The sequence below is a fragment of the Heterocephalus glaber genome, unplaced genomic scaffold (assembly GCF_053883595.1).
Source record: "Heterocephalus glaber isolate CG9 unplaced genomic scaffold, H.glaber_assembly_v1.0 deba00001564, whole genome shotgun sequence".
NCBI lineage: Eukaryota > Metazoa > Chordata > Mammalia > Rodentia > Bathyergidae > Heterocephalus > Heterocephalus glaber.
Window position 1 is genome coordinate 973,706 of NW_028258351.1, and position 17,317 is coordinate 991,022.

General features: G+C 37.4%; 1 protein-coding gene across 13 annotated transcripts in view; it reads right to left on the reverse strand.

Annotated features, from left to right (window-relative positions):
* Positions 1–17,317, reverse strand: part of Trim37 (tripartite motif containing 37) — a 141,859-nt gene that overhangs the window by 66,630 nt on the left and 57,912 nt on the right. For all 13 annotated transcript variants that reach the window (XR_015443147.1, XR_015443146.1, XR_015443144.1 and 10 more), the window contains 2 exons: positions 16,592–16,659; positions 6,479–6,603 (listed from right to left, as the gene is read on the reverse strand). Coding sequence is in view for 8 of the 13 variants with exons in the window: in XM_013067665.3 (XP_012923119.1) it covers positions 6,479–6,603; positions 16,592–16,659 (193 nt within the window). In the remaining 5 variants the exon portion in view is untranslated. The remainder of the gene's footprint in view (positions 1–6,478; positions 6,604–16,591; positions 16,660–17,317) is intronic.

Below are 17,317 nucleotides of genomic sequence, written 5' to 3' on the forward strand. Positions count from 1 at the left end.
ACTACTATCCAAATTGACTATGTCAAACACTACTATCATAACCTTAGTCAGTTATTATTTTTTCTTAGAAGACTCATATTCTTCATGCCTGGATATTTTTACCCAGTCAATCCTTACTATTTCTTCATATAACGGATTTAGGATTTAGAAGTCACATACCCATCCAGCTGTACTCTAAGATCTTCCATTATATGCTCTCTAGCATTCAACATACAACATACACAAACCTCAGTTATCAGGACCAATGCAATCAGTACCTGGGAAACTGTACCAGAGCCATAAACCTAATCAGAGTACTAAGTGAGTCTTCCCAGTGAAATCTTCAACTCTAATTAAAAAGTTAACAATTCTGGGTTACAATGTTTGGGTTAATGTTTTGGGTTATAATGTTTCAATCATACATGTTGGTGAGTTTATCTACCAAATTCAAAACATCCTCCCCAATGTCCCAAGACTTCAACTAATCTCCAGTTGCTAGATGGTCTGTATGATGTTTCTTCCACCAAGTCATTAACATCCAGTGTGGTATATTTCCTTTGTTGCTATTTTTTGCTCTAAGTCATATTTTATCAGACAGGGTCAAAAGAATTTTGGTTTTCAACCTAATGAATGCTGTTCTTTCTTTTTGGGCTCTCTTTATTTGCTGGTCAATGCATCAATAGATGAAGAACCCCTGCTTCCCATATACTATAACTAGTAAACAGTTTTTGATAAAAATTGAAGTTCAAGTATAAAAACCAAATTTTCTAACGTGAGAATGGGCATTACCGGAGAAAGAATGATCTTTAACCATTGCAATGTGATTAACTATCAAAGTAGAAAGCATTGCTGCTTGCCTGAGAAGCAGCAAAAAGTAGTAAAAGGACAAAGAGGGAGAGAGAGAAAGGAGGAAAGGGAGGGAGAGAAAGGTTGATTTTTTTTAGATACAACCCCAAAAATCTTCAAGGAAGTGGGTCTGGGAACTTATACAGGTGACTGTTGTATCACAATGTGAAGTGAAACACACTAATCTTTATACATGGCATTATAAAATCTGTGTTTCATGCCACTGGTGACAGCCTGGTTCAAAAAGCTATCTGGGAAAGAAAAAAAAGCTGTCTGGGCTGGGGATTTAGCTCAGTGGTTCTGGCGCCTGCCTCGCAAGTGCAAGGTCCCGAGTTCGAACCCCAGAACCAAAAAAAAAAAAAAGCTATCATCAAAACTCAAATGTCTGATCACACTATCAAAGCAGCAGCCCTGTGATCTTGATATTTTTAGTTTGATCAAACTTAATGATACCAAACACTCAGAATTTTATTTCCTTTTTCTTTTCTTTTCTCATAATTTTTCCTTTCCCTTCTTTCCTTTCCCCTTCCCCTCCCACCACCCCTATCCCTTGGGACCTTTTCTTCCTATTTCAAATTATCAATTATTCATTTTAATCATTTTATACTTTCAGTTTCTCACACTAGAGAAACTATTCGGTATTTACACGTGTGTCCTATTTATTTCACTTAAGAGGATGGCCTCGATATGCATCCATCTAAAAAAAATGCATCCATTTAGCTATAAATGTCTCTAGTTTCTCATTCTTTATGGCTGAGTAGTACTCCATTTTATAAAAAAAAACCCACATCTTCTTTATCCAGTTTCCAGTTGATGGACACTTGGGCTATTTCCAAGTTTTAGCTATTACAAACTGTGCTGCTATAAACATGGGTGCATATATATCACTGTGGTATGATTCTTTTAATTCTTTTGGGAAGATACCCAGCAGGGGAATAGCTGGGTCAAATGGGACCTCTAGTCCTAGTTCTCTGAGGTATCTCCATACTGATTTCCACAGTGGTTGCACCAGTCTGCACTCCCACCAGCAGGGCAGCAGTGTTCCTCTTTCCCCACAGCCCCGGCAGTATTTGTTATTGGTTGATTTCTTGATAGCAGCCATTCTTTTTTCTGGGGTGAGGTGGAATCTCAGCATTGTTTTCATTTCCATCTCTCGAATGACCAGTGATGTTGAACATTTTTTCATATGTTTATTTGCTGTTTCTGAGAAATGTCTGTTCATTTCAGATGCCCATTTTTGGATTGGGTCTTTAAATTTGGGAGGTCTGATTTTTCAGTTGTTTATATATTCTAGACAGTAGTCCTTTGTCTGAGGTACAGCTGCTAAAAATTTTTTCCCACATTGTAGGTTGCCTCTTAGCTCTGTTGGTGGTTTCTCTTGAAGTGCAGAAGCTTTTTAAGAAGAGATCCCAGTTGTTGATTCTTTGTGCTAGTTCCTGTGCTACTGAGGTTTTGTTCATAAAGTCTTTTCCTATGCCAATGTCTTCAAGAGTTTTACCTAACTTATCTCCCAGCAAGTTTAGTGGTTCTGTCTTAATATTTAGATCTTTAATCCACTTCAATCTTAGTTTAGTGCACGGTGATAGGTATGGGTCTAGTTTTAATCTTTGGCAGGTTGAAATCCAGTTTTTCCAACACCATTTATTAAATAGGCTATCTTTCCTCCAGTGAGGGTGGTTGGCTCCTTGGTCAAAGATGAGGTAGCCGAGTATGTCTGGAGTTGTTTCTCCATCTTGTAATCTATTCCACTGATCTTCAGGTCTGTTTCTTTGCCAGCACCATGCTGTTTTTATCACAGTAGCTTTGTAGTATAGTTTCAAGCTGGGAATTGTGATACCTCCTGCCATGTCACTGTTGCTTAGAATTGCTTTTGCTACTCTAGGTCTCTTCTGGTTCCAAATGGATTTTTGGATTATTTTCTCTAGTTCTGTGAAGTATATTGTTGGAATTTTAATTGGCATTGCATTAAATCAATGTAGTAGTTGTGGAAATATGGCCAGTTTCACTATACTGGTTCTTCCCACCCAGGTGCAAGGGATGTTTTTCCATTTTCTTATATCCTCTTCGATCTCTTTTTTCAGAGTGCTGTAGTTTTCAGTGTAGAGGTCTTTTGCTTCCTTGTTAGATTGATTCCTAGATTTTTTTTTGGATACTACTATAAAAGGAATTATTTCCCTAATTTCTCTCTCAGTGAGTCTGTTATTTGTGTATAAGAAGGCTATTGTTTTTTGAATGTTGACCTTGTATCCAGCTACTCTACTGAATCTGTCAATTAAGTCTAGAAGTCTTTTGGTGGAGTTTTATGGGTCTTCTATGTAAAGTATCATATCATCAGCAAATAACGACAGTTTAACGTCTTCCTTTCCTATCTTTATTCCTTTTATTTCTCTTTTCTAACTGCTATGGGTAATGTTTCCAGAGCTATATTGAACAGGAGTGGTGATAGTGGGCATCCTTGACTTGTTCCTGATTCTAGCATGAAAGTTTTCAGTTTTTGACTATGTAGTATGATGTTGGCTGTTGGTTTTTCATAGCCTTAATCAGGTTAAGATAAAGACCTTCTATTCCAATTTCTGTAGAGTTTTTATCATGAATGGGTGTTGGATTTTGTTGAATGCTTTTTCTGCATCTATTGAGATGATCATATGGTTTTTGTCCTTGGCTCTGTTAACATAGTGTATTACATTTATTGATTTACGTATGTTGAACCATCCTTGCGTCCCTGGGATAAATCCAACTTGGTCAGGGTGTATGATCTTCTTAATAACCCTCTGTATTCTATTTGGCAGTATCTTGTTGAGGATTTTTCCATCTATGTTCATTAGGGAGATTGGCCTGTAGTTCTCTTTTTGGGTTGGGATTTTCCCTGGTTTTGGAATCAAAGTAACACTTGCTTCCAGGAATGAATTTGGAAGTCTTGCTTCCCTTTCAATTTCCTTGATGAGTTTAAAGAGTAACATCGATCCATGGTTCTTCTTTAAATGTCTTGTAGAATTCAGAAATGAAGCCATCAGGACCTGAGCTTTTCTTTGTTGGTAAATTTTTTATTACATTTTCAATTTCACTCATTGTAATTGGGGTGTTTAGAATTTCTATATCTTCATTTAACTTTGGCAATTCATATGTATCTAGGAATCTGTCCATTTCTTCTGTGTTTTCCATTTTATTAGAGTACAGGTTCTCGAAGTAGGTATTGATGATCCTCTGGATTTCTGCTGGGTCTGCTGTGACTTCACCTTTTTTGTTCTTAATTACATAGATTTGAGCCTTTTCTTTCCTTTTTTTGATAAGGTTGGCTAAAGGTTTATCAATTTTATTTATTCTTTTGAAAAACCAACTCTTTGATTGATTTTTTGTATTGTTCTCTTAGTCTCCATTGCATTGATTTCTGCTCTGATCTTTATAATTTCCTCTCTTGTATGAGCTTTGGGTTTGCTATGCTCTTCTCTTTCTAGGAGCTTGAACGCTCAGAATTTTAATAATATTCAGTGCTTTAAGAGATACATTAAAAAAAAGGGATATAAATATTAGCCAGGCAGTGACACATGCCAGTAATCACAGCACTCACAAGGCTGAGGCAGGAGAATCATCATGAGTTTGAGGCTGGCCTATGCAACATAGTGAGTTCAAGGCCAGCCTGAAATATAAAGTGAGACCCTGTCTCAAGAAACCGAAAAAGGAAGAAAGGAAGAAAGGAAAGGTATGAGGGAGGAAGGCAGGCAGAGGGGGAAGAGGCAGGCAGTTTGGCAGGCAGTTTGGTAGGCTGGCTTCCTTTGCTGGTCATTATGTTGACCCTTCTGTTTATAGGACTATGGGTGGTTATGGTCCTCAGTAATCCATTTACAATGAGAAACAAGACATCTGTCAAAACTGGAAGGTGATGGTGATGAAGTGCTAGTGGCAAGAGTTGCTACATCCTACAATACATAGAAAAGCTCCCTCCACCTCACAAATAATTATCTTGTTCAACACGTCAACAATGCTAAGGTTGAAAATTGTTGGCTTCTAACATATACTCTAGTACAGTACAACAAATGCCCTATGGCAGTGGTGGCGAACCTATGGCATGCATGCCACAGCTGGCTGTTTGTTATCATTGAAAGCTCTAAAAGGTTTGACATCACTGCCCTATGGCAATCAGAAGGCATCACAGTGGAGAACAAAAAAATACAGCTCAATATACAAACATTTTTATAGCAAAAGCTGTTTTCTAAATGAACCACAGCTCTCAACATGCCAGAAAAACTTGATAGTATTCCATAAATTATCTCTAGAGTATAAAATAAAGTGTACCATTCAAAAACATAAATCTAAAGCACTGGTTTCATCTATCATGACAGAAATAAACTAAGATTTAAAAAGAACTAACCATAAGTGTTCATCTGTATCCAGTATTATGAACTGAATTTTATCTACCAAAATTCCTATGTTAAAACCCTAATCCCCAATGTGACAAGCAAGACACAGAGAAAGGACCTTAAGGAAAGCAATTAAGGTTAAATGAGTTCAAGAGTGGTGCCCTAATCTAGTGAGGCTAGTGTCCTCTTAAAAGGAAGAAGAAGCACCAGAAACTGATTTGTCTCCTTGCATGAACAGAGAAACGTGACATGTGAAGACACTGTCAAGGCAACTACCTACACCTTAAGGGGCTTCACCAACACATTGAATTTCTTGGTTCTATAATCTTGGACTTCTTGCTTCAAAGCTCTGAGAAAATAAGGGGGGCACAGTGGCACACACCTGTAATGTCAGCGCTCAGGAGGCTGAAGGACTACTGCGAGTTTGAGGCTAGCCTGCACTATAAAGCAAGATTCTGTCTAAACCACTCCCCCCCCCAAAAAAAAAAAAATCACTCTGAGAAAATAAGTTTCTGTGGTTTCAATTACCTTGTCTGTGGTATTTTTGTCATGGTCATGCTCATTTCAGCAGACTCATACATACACAGAAACTCCATTCCCAATGGCCTACAGTATATGATCCAGTATGGATAATTTTCAACAGAACCTAAGTGTTAGTGTTAAGAACAACCAATCTAACACCACAGTATAATTCTAAATTTGCTTGAAAAAATATGCTGATCTGAAAAATTCAAAGATTTGGTCCAAGAGGAAACTAGAAAGATATAAAGATTGCCACTTTTTTCAGTAGTTGTTTCCTTCCACAGTCTTTTAAAATGTGAAGATACAACGTCATCTGCAAATTCCTTTGGCATCTCACCCATTTCTGGCTTTCATTTAACAAGACAAGAGTTAATTCAAAAGGTAAATAAAAAGTAAATAAATATTTATGGAGCTAATGAGATCAATTGTTTTTTATAAGAAAAATGAGGCTCCAAGAAAAAAAAAGGCTGATTCACTATCTTTTTTTTTTTTGGTACCAGGGATCAAACTCGGGACCTTGCGCTTTTGAGTCAGGCAGCAGAACCACTGAGCTAAATCCTCGGCCCCTCACTATCATTTTTTTGACCATCAAAAGTTCAGCCCATCAGACATTTTTGAAACCAGATTTACATACTTAAAATAACAAGTTCATCAGCTCATATCATTATAAACAGCACTTTAAAAAGAGTTAAGAAAAATAACTTATTCTTTTGCAAATGTGTACACCTTTGCATACAAACTTCAAATGAAAATGATATTTGAGAACCATCTACCTGGTAAAGTCTGGTGGAACAGGAGTAGTAACAAAGGACGCCATGGGCTTTCGATGAACTTGCTGAAACATCATTAGGATCTCTGAGCTCTTTGATATCAATTCACTCTTACTACATGACCGCAACTGCGAGGAAAAAAAATGATATGAATAAAAGTATTCAATGGCATCTCCAAATTTTTAATGAAGAAATTAGAAATTAATCTAGTTATATACTGAAAAAAATGACAAAAAAATAAAATGATTCAAAGTTTGGAATTAATCTTCAGTGATATAGGTTTATTTATTCTCAAACAGTAAATGATTATATAATACTAGATTTTAATCCAGCTTTTCTCTCTTCATATTTTAAAATAAGTCAAATATTAAGTAACTATACATATATTTTCAATCAAGCATAATGGTGTTTCTCAGATTGCATTCTGGTTAACAGAAATGTTGTCTCACAAACACATACACACAAGCTAATGTCCTATTCAAATGATACGTGGATGATATGCATAAAACCCATTTTCTGGTTTAGATCTTAGGGCTGGGGATTTAGCTCAGTGGTTCCAGAGCCTACCTTACAAGCACAAGGTTCCAAGTTTGATCCCCGGTACCGAAAAAAAAAAAAGATCTTAAACATCCCCAAAGCCCTATACACTGTAGTCCTATTAGGAGGTAATGGAATCTTTTACAGGTCGGGCCTAGTAGAAGGATGTCAGGTCATTGGGGATAGGCTTTTATAGGGGTATTGGGACCTTGGTCCTATTTTCTATCTTCCTTCCCACCTGCCCTGAAGTGAACAGATTTCCTCAGCCATATACGTATTTCTGCCACAATGTGCTGTCTTGGCCACAGGCCTCAAAGCAACAGAGCTACATGACCACCACACTCAAACCTCTGAAACCATGGGCCAAAAATTCCTTTCTTCCTTTAAAATGTTTGTCTTAGGTCCAACAAATTTATGCTTCTGTCAATAGCGAATTAAGTTCCCCTTGGCAACACTTAGATTTTTGCTCATATATTTTTTAACACTTAGTGAATGAAGTGCCAGGGATTTAGCTCAGTGGTTCTGCTGCCTGCCTCGAAAGTGCAAGGACCCAAGTTTGATCCCTGGTACCAAAAAAAAAAAAAAAAACAGTGAAAAAAAACCAAAACAAAACAGTGAATGTTAAGATGGCATTTGTCGTGGTTTTATTTTGTACTTCCCAGTTTATGAGTGAGATTTTACATTCACTGGCCATCTAGGCATCCACTTCTGTGTGTCTGTTCATATCCAATACTCACAAGATTATTGTAGCCATTGATGACTGAATTACATGTCTTTTATAAAATCTTGGTTCCATTCCCTTTTGGTTTAAGGAATGACAAACTTTTCCAGTCTATAGCTTGTCAATCTAGTTTACAAAGGTTTTTTGTTCAAAAGGTTTTAATATTACTGCACCTAAGTCTCTGTTTTGTGCTTATAGTGTCTTAAGAAATCCTCCCCTTTCCCACTTCAAAGATATTTTCTTAAAATAATCCAAATTTGTCCTTCATATTTATGCCTTTAATCTACTTGAGAACTGATTCTTATATACAGAGTAAGATGAAGATGTTTATTTCATACATGGATAAATGTCAATACGTGCTGAAAAGTTCATCCTTCTACATATTTATAAGCCAGGTCTTTAAATATACCTGGGAGTCCATTCATGAGCTTTTTATTGTCTTTTACTTGTCCACCTATCTCCCTATGTGCCAGTCATAATTACCATGGTTTTGTATTGTCTTGATATAAAATATGACAAAAGCTGCTTTGCTCCTTTGCTTTCATATTAATACTAGGGGAAATTGGGGTGGGGGGTAGTGCCAGAACTTCATAAATGGTAGTCAAGTGCTCCATGAATAAGCTACATATCTAGCCCTTATTACTGAAATTTTATCAAAATCTGAGAAAACTCAACTTGAAATTAAGATTGAATTGCATTTTCAGATCAATACAGGGAGTACAGCTCCTTTATTGTATTAGATTGTCCCTTGGCTAAGTATGTTGTAGTTCATAAAATGTTGTAAACATACATTAAACACATCTTTATTTTATGTGTCACTAAGAAAAAAAGCTTAAAAAATTATGGCATTTAGCTCAGTGGTTTCGCCGCCTGCTGCGCAAGCGCCAGGACCCCAGTTCAATCCCTGGTACCAAAAAAAAAAAAAAATTATGGCATGGTTGGCCTAGTGGTGCACAACTGTAATTCCAACACTCAGGAGGCTGAGGCAGGAGGACTGTTGATGGTTTGAGGCCAGCCTGGGCTACAGAGTAAACTCAAGATCACCCTGGAATACACAGTGAGACTCTCTCTCCAAAAAAAAAAGTACAATCAACTATTAAGACATCCCATTTTAAAGATAACAGCATAAAAAGGTTACATCTGATAGTGAATGGATTCAGTGGCACAGTACTGTGTTAGCTTTTCATCACTGTGACAAAACACTTGAGAATAATAATAACATTAAGGAGAAAAGTTCATGGTGTTGGCTCATGGTTTCAGTCCGTGGTGAGCTAGCTCTACTGGTTTAGGCCTGTGATGAGGCAGAAATATCATGGAGTAGAAGGACATGGTAGAGGAGAGCTGTTCACCTCATGGTCACCAGTAAAGCAAAGAGAAAGGGGGAAAGACAAAAAGGAAGGTAACAGGGACAAGATATAGCCCCTAAGGTCATGCACCATGACTCACTCCCTTCCCCCTAGGTCTCACCTCTTAAATCTTCATCACTCCCCAATAATGCTATCAAATTATAAATCCACCAATGGATTCATCCTGAAGTCAGAGCCCTCATGATCCAATCATTTTCAATAGCCCCACACCTGGACCCATAAGCATGTAGAGGGACATCTTAAATAGTACTTGAAAAATATTAATCTATTGTGTCTAAATGTTAATTTTGCTTAATTATGAAGTCATGCATGTTTACACTCATGTGAAATATCTGCTATGCAGTTTTTGTTTTCTTTTCTTAAAAGATCATATTTAGGCCAGGCGTGGTAGTATATGCCTGTAGTCCCAGCACTCTGAAAAGCTAAGGCAGGAGAATGGAAAGTTAAAACCCTGCTTGGGCAAAAATTACTCAAACTATCCAATCCATCATACCTAACTGCCTTCCTGTTCCTCTACTAAAGAAGCCCAATAAAGGCTTTGAACCATGCCCTGCCATTTTCCCATCTCTGCTTCCTTGCTGACACTGGTAGTTCCAGACACGGCCCCATCTAGCATGCTATACTTTGCAGTACCTCCTGATTCTAGGACAAGTATAAAAAACATTTTTGGGGGGAAGTACTGGAGATTAAACTGAGCTATATCCCCAGTTGCTTTTAATTATATTATTTTTTAATTTTGAAAAATAGTCCTAATAAGTTGTCCAGGTTGGGCTTGAACTCTTTTTGAGACAGGGTCTCACTATGTAGCTCAGGCTGGCCACAAACTTGGCAACCCTCCTGCCTCAACCTGCCCAGTGCTGGGATTACAGGTGTGCACTACACCTGGGTTGGGCTTGAACTTTTTTTTTTTTTTGGTACCAAGGATTGAACTCAGGACTTTGCGGTTGCAAGTGAGGTGTGGTGCCGCTGAGCTAAATCCTCGGCCCTGGGCTTGAACTTTTTTTTTTTGGTACCGGGGATCAAACTCAGGTCTTTGCACTTGCAAGGCAGGCAGGGGAACCACTGAGCTAAACCCCCGGCCCGGCTTAAACTTTTGATACTCCTGCTTTAGACTTCCAGAGTCCTGGGATCACAGGTATGTAAAAATATTTCTTTTTCTTAAGCCTTCTTCTTGTCTCCTCTCTGGTATCAACTGACATGAAAAAAACAGAACAGGGGCTTAATTCTCCTATTGGAATAATTCCTGAATAAAATCTGTTTTTACCACTCTATTATCCAGACCTGGTTTTCTTTAATAGTTACAATGAAAGAGCTTTTTTTTTTTCTGAGACAGAGTCTCATTATGTATAGTTTAAGCTGGCCTTGAATTCTAGAGATTTTTAAAATAATAGCCAGCTGTGGTGGTGCATGCATATATGGTGCACTCAGAAGGCTGAGGCAGAAGGACTGCCCTAAATTTGATGCCAGTCCAGGTGACATAAGTTCAAGACCAGCCTAAATTCCATAGCAAAAACCAAAAAAGAAAAAACACTAATAAAACATTCTTTCCTACCTTTGATTAACCCTATTTGGTGTTGCTTGTATTTTTTAAGTCTCCTATTGATTTTAATTTACCAGCATTTATGTTCACAATCTGATTAATCTTTAATTTTTAAATTAAATGTTTCTAAGCCAATTGGTTACAAATGTTAGTCAAAAGATGAAATGTTAAGCTTTTATGATTTTTTTTATCTTATAAAGGAAAAACTACTTACAACAAACAACAGACAATTAAAGGTCTAGAAAACATTTTCTATTCATCTGGATTTCATGTCTTTTGGAAAAGATACTAGCAATACATGCTTTGCTTATTTTTCTTTCTTGGCCTATCTTCTTTGTTTTTTTTCGTTTCTTTTTTTTGGTACTGGGGAATTGAACTCGGGTCCTTGCACTTGCGAGACAGGTGGCAGAATCACTGAGCTAAATCCCTGGCCCTCTTGGCCTATCTTCTATTTAATTTTTCCAAAATCCAGTTTTGTTGCTCCTCTTAATTATCTTGTGGGCCAGGGATTTAGCTCAGCGGCAATGCGCCTGCCTTGAAAGTGCAAGGTCCTGAGTTTGATCCCCAGTACCAAAAAAAAAAACAAAACTATTTTGTGGCACTGTTAATTTCATAACTATCTTCATGATTTCTTCCTATTTAATGCTTTTACATTATTATTTTCTGGCTTCTTTAAATGAATACTTTATATATCCCATGACTATTTTAATAATTTATACTTTCAATTCTGATCTAACTCATCAGAATTACGTAGATATTTAAGGATTTTTAAAAGCATATATATATGATTTTTTAAAAGTATGTTTTAGTTTTTTGTTTGTTTACAATATTGGGGATTGAACCCAGGCTGTTCATACTGAGTTATATCCTCCCGCCTTTTTAATTTTGAGACAGGGTCTTGTTAAGTTGCTAAATTGCGTAGGCTGGGCAGGAACTTGCACTCCTTCTGTCTTGGCCTCTCAGGGTATGCACCACCACACTTGGCTGTTTTTATTTTTGATGTGACTTTTAATTATATTGTGGTTATATAACATGTTCTTTATATCAATTTCTGAAAAGTCTTCATATTACTACAGACCATAGTACATGGCCAGATGCTGAGATTATTCCAAGTGATCTTGAAAAGAGCACATATTTTGGGATGGAGGCCACAGCTCAGCAACAGGCTAACTAGCTTGCCTTGCAAGCACAAGGTCCCGAGTTCGATCCCTGTTACCGAAAAAAAGACTAGCAAGCAGCACCAGAAAAATTTATACAAAGATATACAGTGGTCTACATTCCCAGTCCATTTTATTTTTTAAATTCTGAGACAATCTCCCTAAGTTGCCCAGTCTGGCCTTGAACTTGTGATCCTGCCTCATCCTTCCAGTAGCTGTGATTCCAGACAGGCACACTGTACCTGGCACTCTCTCTTCTCATAAGTAGCTATCACGGGGTTTTGTTTTTTGGGGGTTTTTTTGGTACCAGGGATCGAACTCAGGACCTTGCACTTGTGAGGAAGGCATGGTGCCACTGAGCTAAATCCCCGGCCCTATCATGGGGTTTTTATTAAAAACCCAACTTAATCCACTTTTATTTTTATTACTGATATCAGTGTCATGCACTGATGAGAACTCAGAACAATCAAAGAAAAAAAGACAAAATATAGGTGGGACAAATAGAAAACAAGATGACAGCTTCAAACTTCACCCTATCAATAAGCACTTTAAATGTCAAATGAAAAGTCAGACTGCTAGATTGGATTATAAAAGAAATCCTAGACTCAAATATATGCTACCTATAAAACATGGACTTTAAATATTTATACAGAATAAAAATAAAAGGAGGCAGGCCTGGTTGTGCATGCCTGTAATCCTAGCACGTGGAAGACTGAGGCAGGAGGCAAGTTTGAGGCCAGTGTGGGTTACCACTTAGTGAGTTCAAGGATGGCCTAAACTGCATAGTGAGACCCTGTCTCAAAACAAAAAAAAAAAAAAAAGGGAGAGGATAAAGCACATCCCTGGTACCAAAAAAAAAAAATTTCCATCAAGAATTCTAGCTGGGCACAGTGGTGCACACCTATAATCCCAGCACTCAGGAGGCTGAGGCAGGAAGATCACCATGAATTTAAGGCCAGCTTGTGTTCCATAGTGAGTTCAAGACCAGCCTAGAATATTAGCATGACCCTGTCTCAAACAAAGAGAAATCTAAAATTTAAGATAATTAAATCTTACAATAAAAAGGATTCATCAGTCAAACAGGCTTTTAATCCTAGCAGTACACGGTTGGAAAACCAACAAACCACAATGTAATTTACGGTATTAAAAAATGGAAATGTGCTCTGAGAAGGAGGAGGCTGGCTCATGGGCAACTGACTTACTTAGTGAAACCCTGTCTCAAAATTTAAAAAAAGCAAAAATTTAAAAAGAGATCAATATGTGACTGAGTGCCAAGACTCACTGGGTTCAATCCCAGTGATGCAAAAAATAAAAGATCCCAGACTGCTGGCTAGTTCCTTCTGCCAAGTAAAAACACAAAAAGAACCCCAGTCTCTGAACCAGGAAGTTGGCCCCTCAACCTACACTGAATCTGCCAATGCCTAGATCTTAGACCTCCTAGCCTCCAGAACTGTAAGAAATACATTTCTCACTACCTAGTATATGGTATTCTGTTATACAAGTCTGAATTGAAGCCTCAACAGATTAAGACACCAACTTCATAACAAACACCCTCAAAAAACAAGAATAGATAGGAATTCCTGAACTTGAAAAGTGGCTACTACAATAAGCCTATAACTAGTATCATGTTGAAATCAACATTGTATTAGAAGTACTATCCAGTGTAAACTGACAGGAATGGGAATAAAAGGCAACTAAACCAGAAAGGAAACTATTTAGGGGCAACATGACTACCTGTAGTCAAACCAAGCAATTTATACAACAGCTACTAGAACTAATAAGCAAGTTTAGCAATACTGCAGGATATAACATCAACATACAAAAATCAGTTTTACAGCCTGAGGAATCAGAAAAGTCATTTTTAAAAAATATACTATTGGGGGCCGGGGATTTAGCTCAGTGGTTCCACCACCTGCCTTGCAAGCACAAGGACCCAAGTTCAATCTCGGTACCCAAAAAAAAAAACTACTGGGCCAGGGATTTAGCTCAGTGGTTTCGCCGCCTGCCTCGCAAGTGGAAGGTCCTGAGTTCAAGCCCCAAGACCAAAAAAAAAAAAACCAAACAAACAAAAAAAACTATTTACTACAGCATAAAAAAATGTAAAATACAAAATGTTACAGAATATATAAAAGACGTGTACCTTCTACAAAGCACTACTGTAAAAAAATCGTATTAACGGAGAGACATTACTCAAGAAAAGACTCAGTACTGTTAAGATATCACTTTCCCCCAAACCAACCTATAAATCCAAAATAATTCAAACCAAAATCCAGAGGTTAATAAAACTAAATTTCTACTAAAAATAAAAAAAAGGTAGAAATTGACAGATTCTAAAATTCATATAAACCAGGCGAGGTGGCGCATATCTGTAATCCCAACACTCAGGAGGCTGAGGCAGGAGGGTTATCTCAAGTTCAAGAAGCCAGCCTGGGCTACATAGTAAGTTCAAGGCTAGCCTGAACTACATAGCAAGACCCTGTATCCAAAAAAATAAATTAAAAATAAATTAAAAAAGCAAAAGATTTAGATAGCCAAAACAACACTAGAAAAAAAAAAAGACAAAATGGCAGACATAACACTATCTTTTCTACAAAGCTACAGTAATCAAACAGTGTAATCCAGACATAGTATTCAATCTTTAATACCAGCTACCCTGGAAGCAGAAGAGGAACTTCAATTTAAATCCAGCCTGGGCCACAAGGCAAGACCTTGTTTTGTTTTAAAGAACAAAACAGCCTGACCTGGTGCTACATGCCTGTAACCCCACACCTTCAAATACTGAAGTAGGATTGCCATTCTAGACTATGTAATGGGTTTGAGGCCAGCCTGAACTATACAGTTAAGACTCTGTCTCAAAAAAAATCAATCAATCAATCTGAATAAATAATTAAAACAAAATCAGTGTGGTGCTGGCATAAAACAAAATCAATGCAACAGAATAGAGTTCATGTATGTTTAGCCAACACATTTTTTAAAAACACACAAGGCCAATTTAATGGAGAAAGGAACGCTCCTCCAATGAGTGGTGCTGGAAAGACTAGATGGCCATATTAACAAAACATTAAAAAAAACCCTCCACTTTAAATCCGTACTTCATCACCAAAATTATTCAAAATGCATCACAGATCTAAATATAAAACTTAACAAAATTTCTGGAAAAAAAAAAACATGTAGATGATGGTGCATGCCTGGAATCTCAGCACTCCAGCAGGCTGAGGCAAAAGCAAGTTCAAGCTTGGGCAACTGAGTGTCTTAGTGAGACTGGCAGAAAAATTTTAAAATTTTAAATGGCTAGGGATGTAGCAAAAGCCCTGGGTTCATTCCCCAGTACTACACATTCACACAAAATAAAAGTAGTGAAGAGAAAATGAGGGTACTTGATAAAAATATTTTCAGACATGCAACAAACAAAAACTTACTCTGATCATCCCTTCTAGAAAGCTACTTAGAAGGATGTATAATAACCAAGTAAAGAAACTAAGAGAGTGACAGCCATGTGACTAAGGAACCCATGGAATATAATCCAAGAAGTGAAAGTAATCCTCAGGATCATTAAGAGAACAATGTCAAGAAATATCTGTGTACCAGGCATAGAGAAAAATTCAAGAATTCCAAAAGACATAGCTGGGCATGGTGGCACAGGCCTGTAATTGCAGCTACTTGGAAGGCTGAGGCAGATGAATTAGAAATTGAAGGCCAGCTGGGAAATTTAGCAAGAATCTGTCTCAAAAATAAAAAAACAGGCCAGGAATTTAGCTCAGTGGTTCCGCCGCCTGCTGCGCAAGTGCAAGGACCCCAGTTCGATCCCCAGTACCTAAATAAATAAATAAATAAATGACCAGGGACGTACTTCAGTAGTAGAGCACCTTCAATCCCCAGTGACATTAAAAAAAAAAAATCCAAAAAACAAATTCAAAACAAGTGAATACATCAAATATTTTGGACATTATATATTTTATTTATTTACTATGATTTATATTCACCAAACCCTAATAAACATAATGAGGACAGAATTTTTGCTATTTTGTTCACTGATGTTTCCCAAAGATCTAAAACAACTATCTATTGGGCTACTATCTACTATCTATTGGGCTCTTAGTGAAAGGCTAATTTTTTTTTTTTTTTTGGTACTGGGGATTGAACTTGAGGGCCCTTGAGCTTGTGAGGCAGGTGGTGGAACCACTGAGCTAAATCCCTGGCCCAAAGGCTAAATTTTAACATAAGAATTACTATACTTAAGTAACTGGCAATGATGTTCTACCTCAAAGCCACCACTGAAGTCACAGTATGAGAAAATTTTAACTTTTTATAAATTTACAGATTTTTATGAGTAATTCACAGTAAAAACTGTACTCTCACTCATCATAAATCTTTTCCTGTTTTTTTTTGGGGTACCGGAGATCAAACTCAGGACCTTACGCTTTTGAGGCAGGCACCAGAACCACTGAGCTAAATCCCCAGCCTTGTTTGTTTTTTGAGACAGGGTCTCCCTATGTGTAGCCCAGGGTGCCCTCACACTCACAGCAATCCTCCTGCCTCAGCCTCCTGAGTGCTGAGATTACAGGTGCACACCACCACACCCAGCTCATCATAAATTTTAATTTAGTTCCCAAAATATGATAAAGAGAAAAAAATCAGCTGACTGCTCTTTCATAAAATTCTCCATTATAGCACATAGATATTTTGATCTTATGTACATAATATAATCTCTGCCCCCACCCCCAAAAAACACTTTAAAGAGATACAGGCAAAAAAGGGACAAAGACTATTTTTTTACATTTAACATTTCATCACCTGGTGCTCTACCTCCTGAAGCAAGGATTCCAACAGCTCAGTTTCTTGGGTTAAAGATGTCTTCTGACCTGTTCAAATATATCAATCATCACACTTAGGCTTCACTACTATTTTAAGAATGAAATTAACTTCCAACAAATATATTCAAGAAAAAGGAATCCACTTCAAGTAAACAAAAATTCATTAGAGCAACCCTAAGACTTTCTTAAAGCTTTATGAGGTTAAATCTAACAGTAAGTTAAAAAAGAGATTCTCAGAACCACCAATAACTATTTTTAGAAAAAAAATTAAAGTCTGTTAAATTCATCTAAAAAAATGTAAAATGACAGCCTCTGATTTGATCCCCAGCACTGCAAAGGAGGAAAAAAATGTTAGAATGATAATACATTTTAATTAAAACTTTTATTTTTCTAGATCTCTGTGTTCCTTTTGGCAGATGCACTAGACACATTTTAAAAGAGCGGTGTAGTAGGACGGCCAGATATTTATGTTAAAGGTCAGCAAAAAGTACCCTATGAGCATATAAAAGACTTATTTAAAAAAGGCCCAGGGGCTGGGGATTTAGCTCAGTGGTTCCACTGCCTGCCCCACGAGCCCAGGGACCTGAGTTCGATCCCTTGTACCAAAAAAAAAAAGAAGGCCCAGAGAGCTAGTCTCAAAAAGCTAGACAAGGGCCAGGGATTTAGCTCAGTGGTTCCAGCACCTGCCTCGCAAGCAAAGATCCAG